At 45.3% G+C, this 22,384-nt stretch overlaps 1 protein-coding gene across 2 annotated transcripts; it reads left to right on the plus strand.

Annotated features, from left to right (window-relative positions):
• The first annotated feature begins 38 nt into the window (after positions 1-38).
• On the plus strand, positions 39-20,461 carry ptprnb (protein tyrosine phosphatase receptor type Nb). Of its 2 annotated transcripts, XM_035526411.1 has the most exons (23): positions 39-362; positions 3,133-3,183; positions 3,852-3,962; positions 4,225-4,330; positions 4,470-4,511; positions 5,331-5,454; positions 6,063-6,393; positions 8,597-8,773; positions 8,903-8,925; positions 9,140-9,363; positions 10,232-10,311; positions 10,526-10,590; positions 12,414-12,617; positions 13,025-13,288; positions 13,724-13,871; positions 13,988-14,061; positions 14,492-14,569; positions 14,806-14,925; positions 15,330-15,496; positions 17,303-17,356; positions 17,596-17,660; positions 17,948-18,021; positions 19,487-20,461. In XM_035526411.1, the coding sequence occupies exons 1-23, from the start codon at positions 290-292 to the stop codon at positions 19,556-19,558; spliced, it is 2,727 nt and encodes a 908-aa protein (XP_035382304.1). In that variant the 5' UTR covers positions 39-289; the 3' UTR covers positions 19,559-20,461. The 2 variants fall into 2 exon arrangements, with proteins under 2 accessions (XP_035382304.1, XP_035382306.1); XM_035526413.1 differs by lacking the exons at positions 39-362; positions 3,133-3,183; positions 3,852-3,962 and having other exon boundaries at positions 4,322-4,387.
• Positions 20,462-22,384: the final 1,923 nt, after the last annotated feature.

Raw genomic sequence — 22,384 nt, forward strand, 5'->3', positions numbered from 1 at the left:
GTTTTTTTTTTTGGTGTCGTGGCGCATCGTGACGTGGATTTGGTCCCGCATGACAGAATCACGGCGGAGAAACGACTGATCCATGTTTCCGCGTGCCGGGTTTTCTCTCCGTCCGCCTTACTCCTCCCTCTCTCGCGCGCCGCACCTCGCCTCTTTTCGTGCGCGCTCGGGCTCCGCGCAGTGTCCGCGCAACCCCTTGTTCCTGGAGACCGGCGCTACATCGGTTAGAGATGTCGGTGTAAAGGTGTGGTAAGGCGAGAAACCGACGGCGCGTTCCCACGGAGCGATCATGACCTCGCGACTCTGGATGCTCGTGGGTGTGATGACTGCGTGTTACCGGCTCGGCAGCCCTAGCAGATACGGTACGTCACGGACAGGCCGCGCACTTAATGAACGCGCTACAGGTGGAAACTAGTGTTTAGAGTTCGAGTTCAAGGGGTTTGTGTAAGTGCGGTGTGTTGGGGGGGGGGTTTGTGTGGTTTGATTCTGACAGTAAAGCCCTGGAGCTGCTGAGACAATTATTTCAGTTTTTATTTGTTTTACACTTTCGAATATTTTGTCTTCGTATTGTTTATTCTATATATATATATATATATATATATATATATAAACGTGTGTGTAATTAGCAAAAACATCGCCTTTCACCAGTTGATGCCTTAGTTATGCTCCTGCTCCTCCAGCTGTTGTAGGTGCAATCTTAATTATATCCTGGAACTTCTGTGTTCCGTGTTAAAATAATTTCACCAGTCCAATAGTCGGCGACGTGATGTCGCACGGCTCAAGTGAAGCAGCGATGCTCGATGTCGGAAGGATTCGTGAAATCCGCAGAAACAGCCCCAGTGGGGCAGGACACTAGCTCGGGCTCTATACCGGCGGCGTTGGAGCGTTTCTGTGTCGGAGATCTAACCGTCAACGATACTTTACAAATCTGATAGACCACAGCGCTAATGATGCGCTACTGCTCGTATCAGACTTGCTGACCCCGCTGGTTCAACAGTGGTGGAACAGAAACATGTTTAATGAGTCTTTACTGCAGATCGGAGCTGTGCGCGCACACCATGACTCACCCGTGCAGGGACGCGTGCCCCGCAGACCGCGCTAGTCCTGCCGCGCGTGTGCGCTGGTCCACGTCAACTGGGTTCCGTTTACGAAAACATTTAGAATATTGTGGCATTAGGTCAACAACTTTAAACTTTAGTTGCAGCTGTGAAGACTTGTTGTATAGAGAAGCTTGCAGTTTATATCTGCTATTTGTAGATATTTTTAGAAAATATACGACGTTTTAAAGTGCAGTACGGGTATACTGAAATATGCTCGTGCTCTGTCGCGCGTAGAGCTGTGAACACCAGTATGGTTCGTGTCGTCTCTCGAGAGCGCAGCGGCGTGCAGGTTTATTTCAGCACCACGGACAGGGCCTACGCACGCGCATCTGGCCTGTTTAGAGATGTCGCTCGTTTATCTCCCGGCTGTGTGAAACCCCGTTAAGTATTTAATTTCAAACGTAAACACTAATCACACGCTTTACTGTAAACACTTATACATTAAACAGCGTTTAGGTGTGCGGTTAGACAGTGAAGTCCGCCTGACTCGACTGATTTATCATCCAACCTCCATCAACAGCCAGTGTCTGATCACTTTTGGTTGGATATTTTTTGACGGAAGAACACTTTCCACCTAGTAGTGACACGGACGTGTATAAACACTTATATCACGCCGTTATGGTCAGAGTCCAGTACCGTGACAATAGCTGGGCTGCAGTCACTAAATGTTCATGTTAACATGCACGTTTGACATGTGTGTGTGTGTCAAGACTGGTGTTTCTAATCATGGATGATACATGTGCGTTAAGGCCAGTGGCATGTTTGTGGGTTATTTTGTAGGAGAGGGAGTGTGGGTGCGTGTATATACACTATAAAACCATACAAGCCCAGTCAGCTGATTACTGATGTGATCACTTAGGTGACTATAGAAGATATTTTTGTTATTTCAAGATGAAGCAAATATTTTGCACTCAAAATTCTTTTTGTCAGTTTCTGTGTTCTGCATCCACTTCCTCATAATAACTATAGTGTATAAACATCAATACATTTAAAATATGTTTGTGTGACTAATACCTAAATCTGATGTTTGTGTGTGGGAGATGGTCTCAGTCCACAGTGGAATGCTTGTGAGTTTCAAGTATCTGGCAACATCCCAAGTGATTTTTCATTATTTTATTTTCATCCTGTGCGGGAGGATATTTGATATGAGCCACTAGAAACATAAACTCTTCTGTCACTGTTACAGTCTCTGTCTCTCTTCAACTTTGTCTCTCTCCCTCTTCATAGTCTCCTTATCACACACACACACACACACACACACACACACACACACACAGGAAGCCCCAGAACAAGTGAGAAATTTCCACTGCAGGAGAGTAGCAGAAAGCTTCCGCTCTCATAACCAAAGTTTAGTCCTCAAGGTTAATTATGTTAATTTTGTGTGTGGATTCGTAGAAAAACTCTCTGGTCTTCATCTCAACCTAAACACCCAAGAGCTAAGGGCCTCCACAATACAGAGCTGTACTCACAGCTCGTATTAGAACAGTCACAGAAATAGTGAGGAATGGCACTGTTTGTTTTATTCCAGGCTAATGTTGTCTGCTCTCTCTTAACCATGTAAGTGCTGCTTGGCTGTTGCTATGGTACCTGATGATGGACAAGGCCTGATAAGACTGTGACTGACTACGCAAATCCAATTAGACTGTTGGTTGTTTGGGGGCTATGTAACAGCACCAGACTGGCACACCAGTGATCTGCTCACAGACCTGGAATGTGAGATTCTCTGTTTGTGTTATGACAAGTATCAGAAAAGCTTAAAGGTCACTATGCCTTATCAAGCCAACACACAGACACTGGCACCTGCAGACACATGTTTGCTAACAAAACCTCAACACTCTGCTTCAATCACAGAGCCAGTTACCTGTGGTCTGCCTCCCCACTCTCAGTTACCAAGAGACTTGTCATCCGTGATCTGTCTCACCCTACCTGTCTCTCATGCTCAAGCTGCCATTTTCTTTCTCTTATTGTGCTCCTTGTTTTTCTCTCTAGCTGTCTTTACTCTCGTATTCTCACTCTACTCTTGTTTTCACAGGCTGTTTGTTTGACAGGAGTCTTTGTTCCACTGAGCAGCTCTGTTGGGATGGTGAGTAAGCATGTGGTGTGTGTGTGTGTGGGGGGGGGGGGGGGGGGGGTACTCACTCGATGTTGTTACTGTGCTGTGTTGTCCAGTGTCCTGTCATTTACATTTTTTCTCTTTGTCTGTTTATTTTTAATATCAGACCATTTTCTACCCTAGTTTCTCTTTCCTTGATCTGTATTTGCTCTTTGCCTTAATGGATTCATAAGTTTTGAAGTTAGCACTTATGCACACTGAATGGTGATGTTATTGTTATACTCTATACTATATTATTAATGTAACTGTGTGTATGTTTCTTTGGGAAGTGCCTCTCTAAACACTGTATTCTGTCATCACCTGGTCTTAGCCAATGTCAAGGATCTTACAGTGTTTCTATGGCAACCTTGACATCACTGAGGCACCAGTAATGATTTCCGTTCATACTTATGTATATGGGAAAGAGAGGGAGAGCAGAGGATAGAAGGAAAATGCGAGAATGCCTTATGAAGACATTAATGTAGGCATTTTAGTACCAGTATGTTCATTATAATCCCAGTCTGCTAAGTGACTCAAAGTTCCTATATTTTTGGAGTATGCTGCATTTATTTGTGTGTGTGTGTGTGTGTGTGTGTGTGTGTGTGTGTACATCTGCACATGTGTCTGTATGTGCGTGTGTGTGTGTGTGTGTGTTCCAGATGAGTTGTTTGGGCAGTGCACTACCCAGCAGCATGAGGGTTTCCGCTACAGGGTGACATCTGTCGTCCTGGACAGACTCCAGTCTTTACTACAAATACTGATGAGTGAAGGTTAGTCATGAAACCTGCTTTCTTCAGGACTCTGTAATCTTTCCATTAGATGTCATTTAACAGACAGGCTGTGTTTGGCTTACAAAAAGAAATGTTTCTATCAGAAAATCTTGATAAGAAAAACACTAGACAAAATGCCCCCCAAACATGGCCGATGTGTTACTACAGTAACCAAGGTCGTGGGTGCGGTTCCTGTCTCACGAATGCCGGCACATGCAGCATGTCCTCTTACTGGGCTTCGTACCATCACTGGTTTTCTCAGGGCTGAACTGGCAGGATGAAGTGACCCAGTCTGTCATTGACCAGGAACTCAGCAAAGTTGAGAAGGTTCCACTTCCACCTGCCTGGAAGAAAGCATCCTCCTCTGAGTAAGATCCAGCGCCATTGGTCCAGTGCAGGTGATATAGAGAAACAATGGCAGTGATGTGAGTGCAGGTTAAATAGAGATGCTCCAGGAGACTGGTGGTAAGGCACAATTCTAACCTCAGTCCTTTTTATGTTGTTTAGATCTCTGAAAGCGCCATATTACACTGGAAAGGAAGAGGCACGGTGAGGGGAAAACAAATGCTTACATTCATCACTTCTAAAGTAAACATATGTTTACATTTATCACTTCTTCTACACTTCTACTGAGATGGCTAAAGTAAGATATGGTGAAAGAAAAACCTCCCACAAGCTTCCACAGTGCATAAACTGAGAAAGTAAAACTGCCAATGCTAATCTCCACCAGTGGCACTGACCTATGAAAAAACAGAATACGTACGTGTACTGTTGTAACTTGGCTATTTTAAAGCTCATCACTTCTTCAGTGTTATGGTTCGTGATTTGTCAGAACTTTCCACTATTGCTGAGTATGTGAACTTCAGCATGTAGACTAGCAAGTGAAGCAGTGTCGTCACAGGAAAGTGAAGCTGGAGGGGGCGGAGCTAGAACTGAAGCTGGTGGGGGCGGAGCTAGAACTGAAGCTGGAGGGGGCAGAGCTAGAACTGAGGGGAGTTTGCTTATAACTGTTATGGCTAAAAACCCAGAGGATTGATTTGAACACCAGACAGCAGTGCTGGACCCCCCAAGTGTCACCACACTGCAAATCAGTGATTTAACATTGACTATGCCAACTTCAGGGTCTCTCCTCCACACTGCCAATGAGAACCTGCTGATCACAAATTCCAGCTGCAGTAGGGGGTCTCCAATGGGCTTCTGAAATAACAGTGTGTGCTTACTGTGGCCAGTATCATTTCTGGTTTTCTGTATCGTCTCTTTCTTGTCCATTCGTCCATTCCTAAAACCCCAAATATTAACAATTCATCTTTGTCTTGCTTTGTGTTCTCTCCTCTTTTATTCTCTTCATTTTATGTTAAATATCTTCAGATCTGATCGAGGGGCAGCAGACCAGATTCAACCCAAACTGCAGCCATACATGGACTACATGATGGTGGATTCTCCCCAGTCCTCTCACCTCATGCAAAGACTCGAACCTTATACTTATCAAAAGGTCAGAATACACACACACACACACACACACACACACACACTCTCTCTCTCTCTCACACACACACACACACACACACACAAACTCTCTCTCTCTCTCTCACACACTCTCTCTCTCTCTCTCACACACACACACTCTGTCTCTCGCACACACTCTCTCTCTCTCTCTCTCTCTCTCTCTCTCACACACACACACACACACACACACACACACTCTCTCTCTCTCTCTCTCTCTCTCACTCACACACACACACACACACTCTGTCTCTCGCACACACACTCTCTCACACACACACACACACACACACACACACACACACTCTCTCTCTCTCTCTCTCACTCTCTCACTCACACACACACACACACACACACACACACACACACACACACACACACACACACACACTCTCTCTCTCTCTCTCTCACTCACACACACACACACACTCTCTCTCTCGCACACACACTCTCGCTCTCTCTCTCTCTCTCACACACACAGAAAGGTAATGCCCTATTTTCTGTGCTTTCTAAAAAAATGTCCCTCCATCATATCTTTTTATGGTGATGAATCATCTTGTCCCATTGTCATTAAACTCGGTATGTTCTCACCCCCAGTACGCTTACCAAGATGAAGAAGGACGTTCTCTAAATTTGGTGGATGGAGACATGTCCTCTATTCATTCCCGGGGGAGTGGACACCGTCCTCACCCTCTGAATAAGGACACACAGCTGCTTCAGGATCTGGTGTCTGTCCTCCTGTCCTCACCAGCACAGCCTACCTCCCACCACCAGGTGGCAACACCCCTCTCCACACCACCCTTTTTCCAGGGACTCAACTTCCCACTGGACTACAGCAAGGGCTACATTTCCCAGGTCATGAAGGTTAGCAGCCAGCAACACAAGAAGAAAACTCCCAAGGAGCATGGGAAGATTGCTGGGCTTGATGGTGAGTGTAAACTCAGTGATGTGCCAGTGTAAACTCGGTGATGTGGCAGTGTAAACTCGGTGATGTGACAGTGTAAACTCGGTGATGTGACAGTGTAAACTCGGTGATGTGTCAGTGTAAATTTAGTGATATAGCAGTGTAAACTCGGTGATGTGGCCGTGTAAACTCGGTGATGTGACAGTGTGAACTCAGTGATGTGGCAGTGTAAACTCGGTGAAGTGTCAGTGTAAACTCGGTGATATGGCAGTGTAAACTCGGTGATGTATGAGTGTTGGAGAGTGGATTTTTTTGTTTGGTTCCCCACCATAAATCAGAAAATAAGCAGTGATATCTGGAGGTCTAATAAAAAGAGAAGAATAGATCAGTGAGTTCATGGGCTCCCAGCACACTCCAAACCACTGGAAAGCCTGAAGAACACAAAGACCAGCTGACATGTTATTACAAAGACCAGATCACACGTTAGTACAGAGACCAGCTCACAGGTTAGTACAAAGAGCAGCTCACACATTAGTACAGAGACCAGATCACACGTTAGTACAGAGACCAGATCACACGTTAGTACAGAGACCAGCTCACATGATAGTACAGAGACCAGCTCACACATTAGTACAATGACCAGCTCACACGTTAGTAAAGAGACCAGATCACACGTTAGTACAGAGCCCAGATCATATGTTAGTATAGAGACCCGCTCACACGTTAGTACAATGACCAGATCACACGTTAGTACAGAGACCAGCTCACACGTTAGTACAATGACCAGACCACACATTAGTACAGAGACCAGATCACATGTTAGTACAGAGCACAGATCATATGTTAGTACAGAGCCCAGCTCACACGTTAGTACAGAGACCAGCTCACACGTTAGTACAGAGACCAGCTCACACGTTAGTATAATGACCAGATCACACGTTAGTACAGAGACCAGCTCACATGTTAGTACAGAGACCAGCTCACATGTTAGTACAGAGCCCAGATCATATGTTAGTACAGAGACCCGCTCACACGTTAGTACAGAGACCAGCTCACACGTTAGTACAATGACCAGCTCACACGTTAGTACAATGACCAGCTCACACGTTAGTACAGAGACCAGATCACATGTTAGTACAGAGCACAGATCATATGTTAGTATGGAGCCCAGCTCACACGTTAGTACAGAGACCAGATCACACAATAGTATAGAGACCAGATCACACGTTAGTACAGAGCCCAGATCATATGTTAGTATAGAGACCCGCTCACACGTTAGTACAATGACCAGATCACACGTTAGTACAGAGACCAGCTCACACGTTAGTACAATGACCAGACCACACATTAGTACAGAGACCAGATCACATGTTAGTACAGAGCACAGATCATATGTTAGTACAGAGCCCAGCTCACACGTTAGTACAGAGACCAGCTCACACGTTAGTACAGAGACCAGCTCACACGTTAGTATAATGACCAGATCACACGTTAGTACAGAGACCAGCTCACATGTTAGTACAGAGACCAGCTCACATGTTAGTACAGAGCCCAGATCATATGTTAGTACAGAGACCCGCTCACACGTTAGTACAGAGACCAGCTCACACGTTAGTACAATGACCAGCTCACACGTTAGTACAGAGACCAGATCACATGTTAGTACAGAGCACAGATCATATGTTAGTATGGAGCCCAGCTCACACGTTAGTACAGAGACCAGATCACACAATAGTATAGAGACCAGATCACACGTTAGTACAGAGACCAGCTCACACGTTAGTACAATGACCAGATCACAAGTTGGAGCACAAGCTGTACTTTCATGATGGAACAAGGAAGGTGTGAAGGCGAAAAACATGTCTGATGCAGAGCAGCTGATCTGTGAAACATGGATCACTGCTGATGGAAATGACTCACTTGGCTTAATTTATGAATTATGCAGCGTACAAACACGTCTGAACTGCTCAGATCCAAACACATCTGGACTGCTCAGATCCAGTGAATTGTGTCTGGGCTTACAGTAGTACATTCAACATGCTAGAAAAACAAAGTACAACAGAAAACAATGATTGATGCTTATAAATCATAATAATTAATTAATTCCTGCCTATTATAACATTTCTCTCAGTGACTGTAATTGTGTGCAACTCCTGTGTGTGTATGTGTACAGCTGCCTGCATGCTTTTTTAAAGTTCCTCTGGTATCTTCTCTCTCCTGCATGCAGGTTCTGTTCAGAAGAGTCTGAATGACCTGCAGGGTGGCTTTGACCTGTCTCACCTGGACACTGAAGACAAGGGACATCTCTTCGCTGTCCTGTCTCACCTGGACCCTGAAGACATGAGGCGTCTCTTCAGTGTCCTGGATCTGCTGCAGAGTGAACCTGCGATGGCTCTCAGGCAGGGTAAATCCTGCCCACTTCAGTGCTTTGTGCCTGTTCACTATAACAGTGAATGTCTCTGTTAATGGGGACATGGGGAGTACTGTCAGGACTAATGCCGTCCTCATTTCCTTCACATGGGTCACACTGTAGGTTCACAAGCCCCACAGAAACTGGTAAGATCTCTAATCAAATCATTATTCCTGTTAAATCAGTGTTGTATTAGTTACTGATGCTTCTATATCTGTGAGGTTTTTGCTATTGCATAGCATAACCAGCAGATGGCAGTGTTTACACTGACTGTAAATCAGGATTATGAAGATTTCACAGGTGAGTCGTCCTGAACTGAAAATGCACATGAGGTTGTAAAGTGGACGTTGCTCTTTACAGGTGAAAATGACTGAGGGAGCGACAACCCAAGCAGAGGACAAAACTCCCGTCTCCGGCAGGCCTGGACCCTCGCGGCCCCGTGTCATCGCAGGCGGGGCCAGCGTGCTGGGTCCTGCAGCTCTGATGAAACAGGACGAGGGGTGGAACAGAACCCCCAAACCCATACCAGCAAAGAACCAAACCAAACAGAAGGACGAGTATGAATACCTCCTCACCAACCAGAGGTGATGTAAATGGCTGTGAATCCTGCATGTTTGCCAGACACTGTTGTTAAAAGCTGATCATCTGGGCATCAAACAGATGACTTCATCACAACACGCTGAGGGGATATTGGGTGACCAGGTGCATTGCATGTCCATGTGTGTAGTTTTGTCTATTTTGTGTAGTCTGTGATTGGTTACCTGTGAATGTGGACCTGGCTAGTGTGTGTCTGTGTGTGGGCATGGTTGGTGTGTGTCTGTGTGTGGGCGTGACTGGTGTGTGAATGTGGGCATGGCTGGTGTGTCTCTGTGTAGACGTGACTGGTGTGTGAATGTGGGCGTGGCTGGTTTGTCTGTGTGTGGGCGTGGCTGGTGTGTGAATGTGTGTCTCTCTAAGTTATGTGCAGGGAGACTGGAATAAGGTCCAGGCACTGCCTTAGGAAAATCCAATGCTATTCACCCCATATAGGCCCAAAAGTTAGGTAAACTATTAACATAATACATAGAATAAACTATTAACATAACATGGTGTCTCAGTGGTTAAGTTGTCTCAGTGCTTAAGGTACTGGACTAGCAATCAGAAGGTTGCCAGTTCAAGTTCCACCACTGCTAAGTTGTCACTGTTGTTATTTTCTCATGAAATACTGAAACTGACACATTTCTGCATGATTAAAGAGAACCCTGCTCATGTTAAACCTCGGACCCTCAGGGTACCCTGAGCCTAAATTGTGATGAGGTGGAGCCCTATCCCAGGGTCGCCAACAGGAGGGGCTCTACCCCGGGGCCGCCAATATGGGGGAGGTTCGAACTGCCCCCCAACCCTACCCCTCACATCCTTGTGTTTAACAACCTGTTGTCATTTGGCGTGTGTGACTGTGAGTTCTCTTCACAGCGTGGTAGGGCCAACTCTCACACTTCGAGTTCACCCGAACAGTCAGAACCTGAGCACCACAGAATTGGCAGAGAAGGCTGGTAAGTGTGGAGAAGTTCTTCAGGCTTCCCGTCATTTGCTGTCTCTAAACAACACGCAGCATTAGACTACAATGTAGAAACAGAACGAGCAGTCCCTCCGACACCAACCACTGATGGAATTATTAGGATTTTTGAATGTGTATCCATATTTTGTCTTTTGATATCCCTTTGATTTGATGTTTTCTGATCCCCTTTTGCTTTGTTTTCTGAGCAGCAGCTGAGAAGACCTTTCTCGAGCAGGAGACAGGACTGGATGTTCTCCAGACTGGGGTGGGAGAGGTACATAACGGGTTATGCCTCATTATCCGAGCTGGTTTTGACTGTTCACGTCTTCGAGAGAAACGGAAGCAAAGGCTGTGTGCCGTTTGTGTTTTCATGTTAATTCTTCGTCATCAAGCCTAATTTTCTTCACTTCTTTTTCTCCCCCATTTCATGTCACTCAAAGCTTGACGAGAGCTTCTCTGAAGAGCCGTTAACGCGCGCCTCCCGTTCACCCTCATCGCCGTTCGCTCTGTTGCCATGACAACGACTTCATAAGTGTCAAACTGTCAAGCGCGCTCGGGATTCAGCTGCGCGCGGCCGAGGGAAGCATCCCAAAAGCTCTGAACGCGCACTTGCCAAAAAAGCTGACGCTCGTTTTCGCTAATGTGCATCGTATTTAAAGTTGCTGTAACTGCTCGGTACAGTACTCGTGCTACAATTTAGAGGTTTCGGCGAATAAATCTAAATATGTCGTGCGGGAGCGCGTGCCGTCCCTCCGTTCGGGTTCGCAGTACCGGACCGATAAGACCGGGAGCATCACGACGATGCTGTGTTTATTCTGGAGGTGAGTCGCTCCGACCTGCTACACACTTCTTCTTGTTTTAGGTGCACTGTTCGAGGACCGTTAGGCTGTGGAGATATTTGTCAAACTAAAACACCCAAAACTGTTTTAATAAGCTATTCGTTCTCTTCCCCGAAATTGAAATATATGGCTTTTATGTTATTTAATTACATACATTTGTTTATTTTACCGCTGTACAATTGATCTGTTTCACAATGACAGCTGTGATTGCTTTGTGGTATGTACGTAGGTAAAAATAAATTTGACCCATAATTGCCATTTATTTACATTTAACAGTTATAAAATGTATTAAAATGGAGCTTGAACTTTTAATGCACTTTAACATATTATTGATAACAAGGCAGCGATTTCTGATGATTGTCGTAATTAGTGTAGTTGCAGTACTACGTTCGCCATTATCCGAATTACCGGATAAATAAATATACAATAAAAAACAAGGAATAAAACTGAAAAAGGAGAAAGCCAAAGAACGGATTCCCCAAGCTAACAGAGAGGGAAACCTGCTCGCCGCTCAACTCGCTGCAGTCTTTGCACAGACAGTGATGTCAGGTGGGGCGGTTGCTGTGGCGACAAGGTCAGTGCAGTGGGCACGAATTTGATGATGTAATGCCCCGGCTCCTGTGTGGTCTGAGAGCGCGCGCAATACGCGGGAGGGTTTTCAGATCTGTGAGTGATTAGTTGAAGCGCAGAAGAGGCTGTGTTACCCCCCCCCCCTCCCCCCCGCCCCTTCACTTCTCACGTTTTTCTTTTGAAACTCTCCTTTTTGTCACTTTTGATGGCCAAAGGGCTTACATCAGGCATTCCGATGTTACCATGGCAACTGCTGCCCCCACTGAGACGCATGGTAACCCAGACAACAGGCTGGGAGGTGCAACCTCCTTTTGAGATCCTAGTTCTGTCCTGTTTTTGTGTGTGCGTGTGTGTGTGTGTGTGCACGCACACTCACACCTCCTCTCCTCTTTTCTCCAAATTCCATTTCATTAAAAAACAGCACCAAAATAGCATGCCTGGGTGGGCTCTTTAGTAAAAATGGTTACGCTCTCGGCTAGTGAAAAGACTCTGAGTATAATTTGTTTGTTACTGCTCAGTATTTGTAATGCTGGGTGTTAAATTAATAATATTCTTTCAATAAAAGTAACATATACTGATGTTGTGCATATTTGTGTGTGAATGTGGACTAAAACGCCAGGAGAAACATCTACATCAACCTGCAGTTGTTTTTTTCTTCAGAATGTATTTTTTTCCTGATTCTTCACAGAAAAGCGATGGATTGCCAGTGGCCATACGTGTGCAGCACAGCACCGGATGGGTGTTCTTCATATTTGTGGGCGTGGCCTGTGTGGGCGGGCTCCTAGTTGGCTCACTCACCATAGCCTGCCTGCGAAGCCACGCCCACCAGCTTGCCTCCGGGAAGCTGGCCTTGGGTCCTGAGACAGGAAGCAGCACGCAGTCTGTGTATCAGGTGGGGGAAATGGAACTGTGGTGGTCTAGTCTCCCCTGTCTCACTCTGGTCTCACTCTCCTGTCTCACTCTGAACTCTCTCCTTTCTCACTCTGAACTCCTTCTCTGCTGTAGATGATGTTTAAAAAGTGTGTTATATTATATTAATATATATTAGTTATATTAATATATTCTGGTTATATGCTGATTATGAATTTCCTCTGAAACACAGAAAACTTACAATGGCCAATAAATTGCTAAGCTGTATGTCCACTGTATTTGGTTATGTAAATTGCGAGGCTGTTTGTCCACTGTATTTGGTTATGTAAATTGCGAGGCTGTATGTCCACTGTATTTGGTTATGTAAATTGCAAGGCTGTATGTCCACTCTAACCGGTTACTTCTCTCTTCTCCCTGCCCCTCCCCCAGGATCTCTGTCGCCAGCATATGGCTACTAAGTCCTCAGGCAAGCAGGAGAGTGGAGCAGGTGCTACAGGTGTGGGCGGAGTCAGGGGAGGGGCAGTGGGAGGGGCAGGGGGAGGAGTAGGGACAGACACGTCGCGAGTTAGCAGCGTGTCGTCTCAGTTCAGCGACGCCAACCAGCCAAGCCCCAGCTCACACAGCAGCACCCCCTCCTGGGGAGAGGAACCCGCACAGTCCAACATGGACATCTCCACTGGGCACATGATACTGGTACACACACACACACACACACACACACACGATAGTGGTACACACACACACACACACACACACACATACGATACTGGTACACACACACGATAGTGGTACACACACACACACACACACACACGATAGTGGTACACACACACGATAGTGGTACACACGCACACACATACGATAGTGGTACACACGCACACACACACACACACACACACACACCTGATACTGGTATACACACAAACACATGATACTGGTACACACACACTCAAACAGAAGCAGCAATGCCTTGATCAGTCTGACTGTAGCTTTGAGAACCGTTCTTGGGCCATTTTCCATATTACACCAATTACTGGGCGTGAAATAAAAACAATAAAATACCCTTTCCTCCTAACTCTTTCCCTCTCTCCTCCTTATCTCTCCCCCTCTCTCTCTTTCACCCTGCAGGCATACATGGAGGATCATGTAAAGAATAAGGACCGTTTGCTGAAGGAGTGGGAGGCGCTGTGCTCTTACCAGGCTGAGTTCAGCACGGTGCTGATCGCTCAGAGCGAGGGCAACACCAAGAAGAACCGCTGCTCTCAATCTGTGCCGTGTGGGTCCCCTGTTAAGTGCACTCCTCTCTCACGCAGCGCAGAGGGCCGGTGGGAACTGAAGCTCAGCTCCTGTGTTTTTGCGTCAGCTGTGTTAACTGTACTTTGTACTTCACAGATGATCATTCCCGGGTGAAACTGAAAGCCGAGGTTAACCCCTCGAGGGCTGATTACATCAATGCGAGCACCATAGTAAGTTGGAGCAGCACTTCTCTGCATTTCTGCAGCAGACAAGAGACTTCCCCCCTCCAGCAGTGACCCCACTAACCCCTGTCCTGCCCTGGAACAGTGGACATGCGTTTCATTTCTCTAATGGACCTTCCTCATTCTCTGCCAATCACGGAGCAGAAGCACCCCCCCCCCCCCCATCCCCACTTCAGTTGCCAAGGTGACAAAATCCATTTATCCAGTGCTGTGCAGGGCTGCCTCTGGTTCCGGAATCCCTGTCTTGCTGTTGCTATGGCTACATTATATTGATGTAGCTTGGGTGGTGCTGGTTTGGTATCACCCTGTTCTGTAGTGGTGAGGGGGAACATCTGTTAAGACTTCCTCTGCGCTGGACACATGGAGATGAGGGGCAATGCTCTGACCCCTGACTTTGTGTTTCCGTTTGACCCTACAGATTGAGCATGACCCCAGAATGCCAGCATACATTGCCACCCAAGGACCACTCTCACACACCATCTCTGACTTTTGGCAGGTCAGTCTGGGTGTGTGTGTGTGTGTGTGTGTGTGTGTGTGTGTGTGTGTGTGTCAGTCAGGGGGTGCACATGTGTATGTATATGTGTGTAAAAGTAAAAGTATTGCTATGAAACTTTGAGAATATGGGAACTACTGGCAGCTTTGATTGGTAAATAGGAGCTCTAAAGATCATGTTTTATGATAAGGTGTGTGTGTCTGTGTGTGTGTGTGTCTGTGTGTGTGTGCATGATGTAGATGGTGTGGGAAAACGGCTGTACTGTGATAGTGATGATGACTGCACTGGTTGAGGATGGCGAGAAGCAGTGTGATCGTTACTGGCCTGATGAGGGCTCTTCCCTCTACCATATCTATGAGGTCTGTATGTGGACTCTTCCCTCTAGAATACCTAAAGCATTTTCATAAGGTTATGATTAGGGTTAGGACTAAGATTAGGGTTAGGGTTAGGATTAGGAATAGGATTAGGGTTAGGATTAGGGTTAACTTTAACCCTTTTTTTAAGGCAGACATTTCAGATCACGATGTCAATTCAAAGTTAGTGCAGACAGGTGCAGACCCAGTGACTCAGCAAAACATGTAACATTTGTTTATTTAACTATAAATAAAGTATCATGATGAGTGGTGTTTTTTTTTTAAGATTAGCTCAGCTCATATATTGTGACTTGATGTCTTAACACACTTTTGCCATCATCTTGGCTAATGTGAGATCAGATCCTGTAATCTGTGTGTAAGTGCTGTATGCATCATGACATCACGTGCAGGTGAACCTGGTGTCAGAGCACATCTGGTGTAACGACTTCCTGGTACGCAGCTTTTATGTGAAGAATGTGCAGACGCAGGAGACGCGCACTCTCACTCAGTTCCACTTCCTGAGCTGGCCAGCGCAGGGCATACCAACCTCCACCCGCCCCCTGCTGGACTTCCGCAGGTACTGCACCACACACACGCAATCATTTCCCCCAAGATTTTTATAAATTAGTCCCCTAAACTCCCGTGTTTCCTCTGTTGTGAGTTTGTCCCTCTTCTTCCCACATCTTTATCTCCCATGTCTTATCACTCTTACCTCCGCATCTCACTACCTCCTGTCTCTCTCTCCCTCTCTCTGCCTCTCTCTATCGCTCTCCCCCTCTCTCCCTCTCTCTTACCGTCCTCTCCTTCCCTCTCTGCGTGTACGATGGAGCACAGCGGAGCCCGTGGTATTGCATGGCTGTCTGTGTCATTTTTTGTGGTTTGCAGCTAGTAATCAGACTCCAGTTGCATAGTCACAAAAATGAGCACAGACAGCTGTGGCTGCAGCAAGAGCAGCGCTGATGACACGCTCCATCGTCCCCACGCTCATCACCTCCACCCTCATCACCGCCACGCTCCATCGTCCCCCACGCTCATCACCTCCACCCTCATCACCGCCACGCTCCATCGTCCCCCACGCTCATCACCTCCACCCTCATCACCGCCACGCTCCATCGTCCCCCACGCTCATCACCTCCACCCTCATCACCGCCACGCTCCATCGTCCCCCACGCTCATCACCTCCACCCTCATCACCGCCACGCTCCATCGTCCCCACGCTCATCACCTCCACCCTCATCACCGCCACGCTCCATCGTCCCCCACGCTCATCACCTCCACCCTCATCACCGCCACGCTCCATCGTCCCCCACGCTCATCACCTCCACCCTCATCACCGCCACGCTCCATCGTCCCCCACGCTCATCACCTCCACCCTCCTCACCGCCACGCTCCATTGTCCGCACGCTCATCACCTCCACCCTCACTGCCACGCTCCATCATCCCCCACGCTCATCACCTCCACCCTCATCACCGCCACGCTCCATCGTCCCCCACGCTCATCACCTCCACCCTCATCACCGCCACGCTCCATCGTCCCCCACGCTCATCACCTCCACCCTCCTCACTGCCACGCTCCATCATCCCCATGCTCCATTACCTCCACCCTCATCACCTCCACCCTCATCACCACCATGCTCCATCGTCTCTACCATCCACCTCCTCCACCCTCATCACCACCACGCTCCACCACCTCCACCCTCATCACCACCACCCCTCGTCCGATGGCTCATTCATCAGCCTCTCAGTCTTTCAATCTGCTTTCATGCTCTCTCTCTCTGGGCAGCCAGTATCTCAGTGTGTCTCGTCATCTTTCATATGATCCCCCTAGCTCATGTCTGCTGTCTCTCTCTCCTCATGTCCGCTGTCTCTCTCTCCTCATGTCCGCTGTCTCTCTCACCTCATGTCCGCTGTCTCTCTCTGCTCATGTCCGCTGTCCCTCTCTCCTCATGTCCGCTGTCTCTCTCTCATGTCTGCTGTCTCTCTCTCCCCATTCTTCCCACCTTCCTGGGACATGTGCGTATCACTGCTCTGTCTGGCACTTGTATGTACTTAATGATTTATTGAAACTGAGTCTTTTGGCACTCATATACCAGTGGTAGCAAGGGTTAACCCTAAACCCTAACCCTAAACCCTAACCCTTAATCCTAACCCTAAATCCTTAACCCTAACCTAACCCTAATCCCTAACCCCTAACCCTAACCCCTAAACCCTAATCCTAACCCTTAATCCTAACCCTAAATCCTTAACCCTAACCTAACCTAACCCTAACCCCTAACCCTAACCCTAACCCCTAACCCCTAACCCTAGTGTTGTGCTTATATTGTGGTTTTGTCTCTACTCTGTAAGTGCGAGTCTTGCTGTCCTTTCTCGTGCGTCTCCTCAGGAAGGTGAATAAATGCTACCGTGGACGTTCCTGCCCCATCATTGTGCACTGCAGGTACCCAGTGGCACCGCCCACTTACACTGTTTATATATTGTGTGTGTGTGTTTATGGCCTTTGATCCTTTTTACTTAAACACCTTTGTTACAATATGTCCAGTGGATCCAGCAGATCGGTTTGGCCCAGTGTGTTTAGTCCTGAGTGTGTTTAGTTTTGTGTGTGTGTGTGTGTGTGTGTGTGTGTGTGTGTGTGTGTGTGTGTGTGTGTGTGTGTGTGTGTTCTCCTTTCTTCTGCAGTGATGGCACAGGCCGAACTGGAACATACATCCTGATTGACATGGTTCTAAATCGCATGACTAAAGGTGGATCTTAAGATGTTTGTTTTTAATGCCTACCTGCCATTCCGTCTGCATAACACCTAATATAACATCATCCTTAAATGTTAGTCCCATATAAGTAGACTTGTATGTTTATCTGTTTAGTGTTGGCAGGGCCACAATGACCTTGTATTTCAGTCTAATTCTACATGAAACAACGGGGGATTGGTTTGCCTTAGTCTTTGGTGCCTGGAAAGGATGAGCTGTGTTTGGAATGATGTAGGAAGTGCTGTGTCTGAGGTGTGTGTGTGTGTGTGGTGGTCATCACACAGGGGTAAAGGAAATCGATATAGCTGCAACCCTGGAGCACATCCGTGACCAGAGGCCGGGAATGGTGTGCAGCAAGGTATGACAGCACAGTCCACACTGGGAAAAGACAAGCTCCCAGTACAAAGCAATAAACAGCACTTTCAAGTGCAGTACTCTAGTACTGACTCCAGTACTCACACTTGCTGACTCTTGTTGACTCTTGCTGTGAGGTGTGTGTGTGTGTGTGTGTGTGTGTGTGTGTGTGTGTGTGTGTGTGTGTGTGTGTGTGTGTGTGTGTGTGTGTGTGTGTGTGTGTGTATATATGTGCTGAACCCTGTGAGGTGTGTGTGTGTGTGTGTGTGTGTGTGTGTGTGCGCGTGCGTGCGTGCGTATATGTGCTAAACCCTCTGAGGTGTGTGTGTGTGTGTGTGTATAAGATAAACCCTGTAAGGTGTGTGTGCATGTGTATCTGTGAGATGTGTTTTTATGTGCTAAACGTTGTGGTGTGTGTGTGTGCGTGTGCTAAACCTTGCTCTCCTCTATGAAGGGTCGTTTAGGGTGAAATCAGTGAAACACTACTTACGCATACCTATAAAACACTTGCACATACCTATTAAACAAATGTGCATAAATATGAAACATTTTCACATAAATAATCTACTACTTACATTTGTGTGTGAAAACTTACACTTGCATATACACACACATGCACATTCATTCACCAATGTGTAAACAGTTTAACTAGGTTTGTGTGCATGTGTGCAGTAGCGTGTGTGTAAAGCAGTTTTCAGTGCACCCGGGAAGTCATTTCATTTGTAACAGAAAGGCAGATATTTAACATTTGTACAGCACGCTCATCAATATGAGGTGAAGAGAGGTATCTAAAAAAGGAAGAACATCGTCATGTCAGCATCTAATTCTGATTATACGACAGTTTGAAGATCAAAGACAATAATGAAGGAATATTCTTACAATTCCAACATTTGGAATTGATCTATGGATGTTTGACACAGAAAACATATTGGTCTCCCACCACTAGAAAACACTAGTTTTATCACATAAGAATTTTAAGCAAGTTTTTGAATACACTCCAAGTGGAGCTAGGGAGAACTATGTTCAGATATTTAACGTTCAAACATTCTAGCGTTAACTGAATTAGAAATGATAAGATTACATGCTATGTAGCCTGTAGACCTGCTGGTAACGACGTGGCTACATCATACCATTAGGCTACATGTTAGCTTCACAGTGTCCTCCAATCAGCCTACAGTATGTAAGAAAATATTCAGAACACATATCTCGTCATCATTTATTAGAATATACTCCCGATATCAATGACGTTCGTATCTAAATATAATTTCTAATAGCTATGTGCGATCATTAACCCACAAACTTAAATTAATTTCACACGTGCACAATCTTAGTTAAACTCTCTGTTTATGCACCAGTGAATTAATGTGCATGTGTGTGTGTGTGTGTAAGTAGTAGATTATTTATGTTAAAATGTTTCATATTTATGCTCAAGTGTTTCATAGGTATGTGTCATACTCCTCTTCCTGTAGGACCAGTTTGAGTTTGCGCTGACTGCTGTAGCTGAAGAGGTGAATGCCATTCTGAAAGCTCTGCCGCAGTGAGACCAGCTGGACCACACACAGACACACACACACACACACACACAAACACATACACACTACAGCCATGCATGAGAGAAACCATGCTGCATGAACCTGCCTGCCTAGACGACTCCAACACACACACACACACACACACACACACACACACACACACACACACACACACACACACAAACACAGATGCACATGTGCACACACATACACACACACATACACACACACACCATGCATGAGAGAAACCATGCTGCATGAACCTGCCTGCCTACAATACTCCAACACACACACACACACACATGTGCACACACACCAACTTGGGCTGCCTTCCTGAACCATACACCGTCTAATGTGGGCTTGGGTTGAAGTTTGCAGAGTCTCCACATATGCAGCTAAACTTCGTTAAGAAAATCAGACCCATTCCAGATTCATCAGGTTCCCCCTTTACCCTTGACCCTTGACGCTTTCCTGAGTTTAAAAAATGAAATGAGGTGAAGAGCAATCCTCTGGCCTCGTGTTTACCATTGGACAAGGTTCCGCCTCCCCTCTTGTTACCATGGTGATGGCATTGTCTCCTTCCCACCTAAACAGTGCTCTGAGTGTTTTTCCCAGGCAGCAGAAGTTTAGGGAACACATCTGATCTGAGATCTGTACAAACTCTGTGTCTCCATCTCTCTCTCTTACTTGTGATCAGTTTATTGTTCTTTCCCTGTTGCATAATACTATAAAAATTACATAAAAATACGTTTATATATATATATAAGATTTTGTATTGTGTGATTAATAAAACCTTTGTGAAGTGATGCAGCAGCAAACTGTGTACGTGAGTTTTATATTTTATGCGTTTTACATGTTTTAGATGTTTTATGTGTTTAATGTGTTCCAGTGTAATAAAGCATGTGCACTTAAGGTTTTGGGGTTTTTTTATCTAATGTTTTTTGTTTGTACTTTTTTTGTATAAGTGATTTTATTTTCATGCTGACAGTCCTGAAAGATAAGAGCAGAACATTCTAGTGAAGAACAAACTGTACAATTATTTTAATGGTCAAAGAACTGCTCTGAATATAACAATATGAATATGAATATAACGGTAATGGTTGGCACCAGGCCGAGGCCCCCTCCGGCCCCCAGAGGGAGGCCTCGAGTCAGGCACGCCACTAATCAGGCTTAACAGCCAACAGCTAGGCTAGATCTTATATAATCCCAGTGACCCAGTCATTTAGTGCTGGGTTTTTGCCAAAGTTCTGAGCCAAGCTCCTAGCTGGTAACTTTGGTGATTGAGGTCTGTGAGCCCTCGTGGTACACCTCACTTCTTGTCTGTGAGGGTGTTGGTGCTTTTACACATCACCTCTCCAGTTGTCTATCTCCCGAGGCTTCCCTTAGCCATTAAAATTCCTCACCATTTTCTGGTTTTGTTTGGGAAGTTTTAGTTTGGTTTTCCCCGGTGCATCGGGGTTGCCATTTCTTCCTGTGGTGTCCTTTGTTCTCCCTTTCTCCACGCTCAGCATGGTGGTTAGGTTTGCCTGATCCAAAATCTAACTGTTTTAGAACAGGCCTGCCATTGTTAGAGTGTGGTTGCTCACCCAGTAGGCTGTTGCTGTTATCACCTAGCTAACCTGGGTTTGAGCCCACCTTACAATAACGATATTCACTAAAAGGAGACGTGATAACAGACATGAAGAATGAGCCATGATTAACAATAATAATACAAGTAATTAATAATTGCATGGTAAGTAAACCATATTGACATGAGGATTTTTTTACTGCATAAAACACATGCAGCCAACACACCGTTCAATATGAATGATTCACTTACTGGTAATGTTAGTAGAAGGAAACCTTTTCTTGCTGGTTATTACATCCACCAAGAATATTTTACTAATGCATACAATATAACAGCTCTGTCACGGTGGGTGTAGACGTGAATTTACTTAAAAACACACACACCACTGAAGCCTCTAGTAGTGTCACCATCATCAAACTGAACTAAATTAAAGATTACTGGTTAAAATGTCAAATCTATTATTATTTTGTGAGTGAATCATAGCCCAAACACTGAAATATTTAACTGAAATATTTTACAGTTTCCCTAAGGACACTGGTCAGAACAGTAACCACATTCTCTAACCAGCCAAAACAGCCTGACAAACATCAATACAGCCGAGAAAACCCGACATCTCTGAAAAACTTTCAACTTCAATCAAAACAATAAATACATGCTGCGGCACTGTCTAACTCTGACAGTAAACACACAGCAGTTCAACAGTAAACACATACAGGCATTCATGACTCATGGACAAACATACAGGCATTCATGACTACCTCCATGGCTCACATGCAGATCACATTTGGTGGTTGATTCGAAAGTGCTGTGGATGTCCACCATGACTCACTGGAATTACAGGAAAATCATCATAGTGTGTGTGATATTACTGTCATCATTGTGTATATATTAATGTATATTATATATTATTATTGTTACTATTATTATTAATAGTGTGTGTGATGTTATTGTATATTATTATTATTATATAGCGTGAATGTTATTGTATATATTATATTATTATATTATATTAGATATATTGTGTGTATGTTATTGTATATATGATATTATTATTAGATATAGTGTGTGTATCTTAGTGTATATATGATATTATTATTAGATATATTGTGTGTATGTTATTGTATATATTATATCATTATTAGATATAGTGTATGTATCTTAGTGTATATATGATATTATTATTAGATATATTGTGTGTATGTTATTATTAAATATAGTGTGTGTATGTTATTATATATATTATATTATTATTAGATATATTGTGTGTA

Source organism: Electrophorus electricus, chromosome 1, assembly GCF_013358815.1.
Source record: "Electrophorus electricus isolate fEleEle1 chromosome 1, fEleEle1.pri, whole genome shotgun sequence".
Lineage (NCBI taxonomy): Eukaryota > Metazoa > Chordata > Actinopteri > Gymnotiformes > Gymnotidae > Electrophorus > Electrophorus electricus.

Excerpts from the sequence above, each read along its gene's own strand:
- ptprnb (XM_035526411.1), top strand. The coding sequence starts at position 290 with ATGACCTCGCGACTCTGGATGCTCGTGGGTGTGATGACTGCGTGTTAC. Across the intron at positions 363-3,132 it reads CGGCAGCCCTAGCAGATACG|GCTGTTTGTTTGACAGGAGT; the intron begins GTACGTCACGGA and ends TTGTTTTCACAG. Across the intron at positions 14,570-14,805 it reads CCATCTCTGACTTTTGGCAG|ATGGTGTGGGAAAACGGCTG; the intron begins GTCAGTCTGGGT and ends TGCATGATGTAG.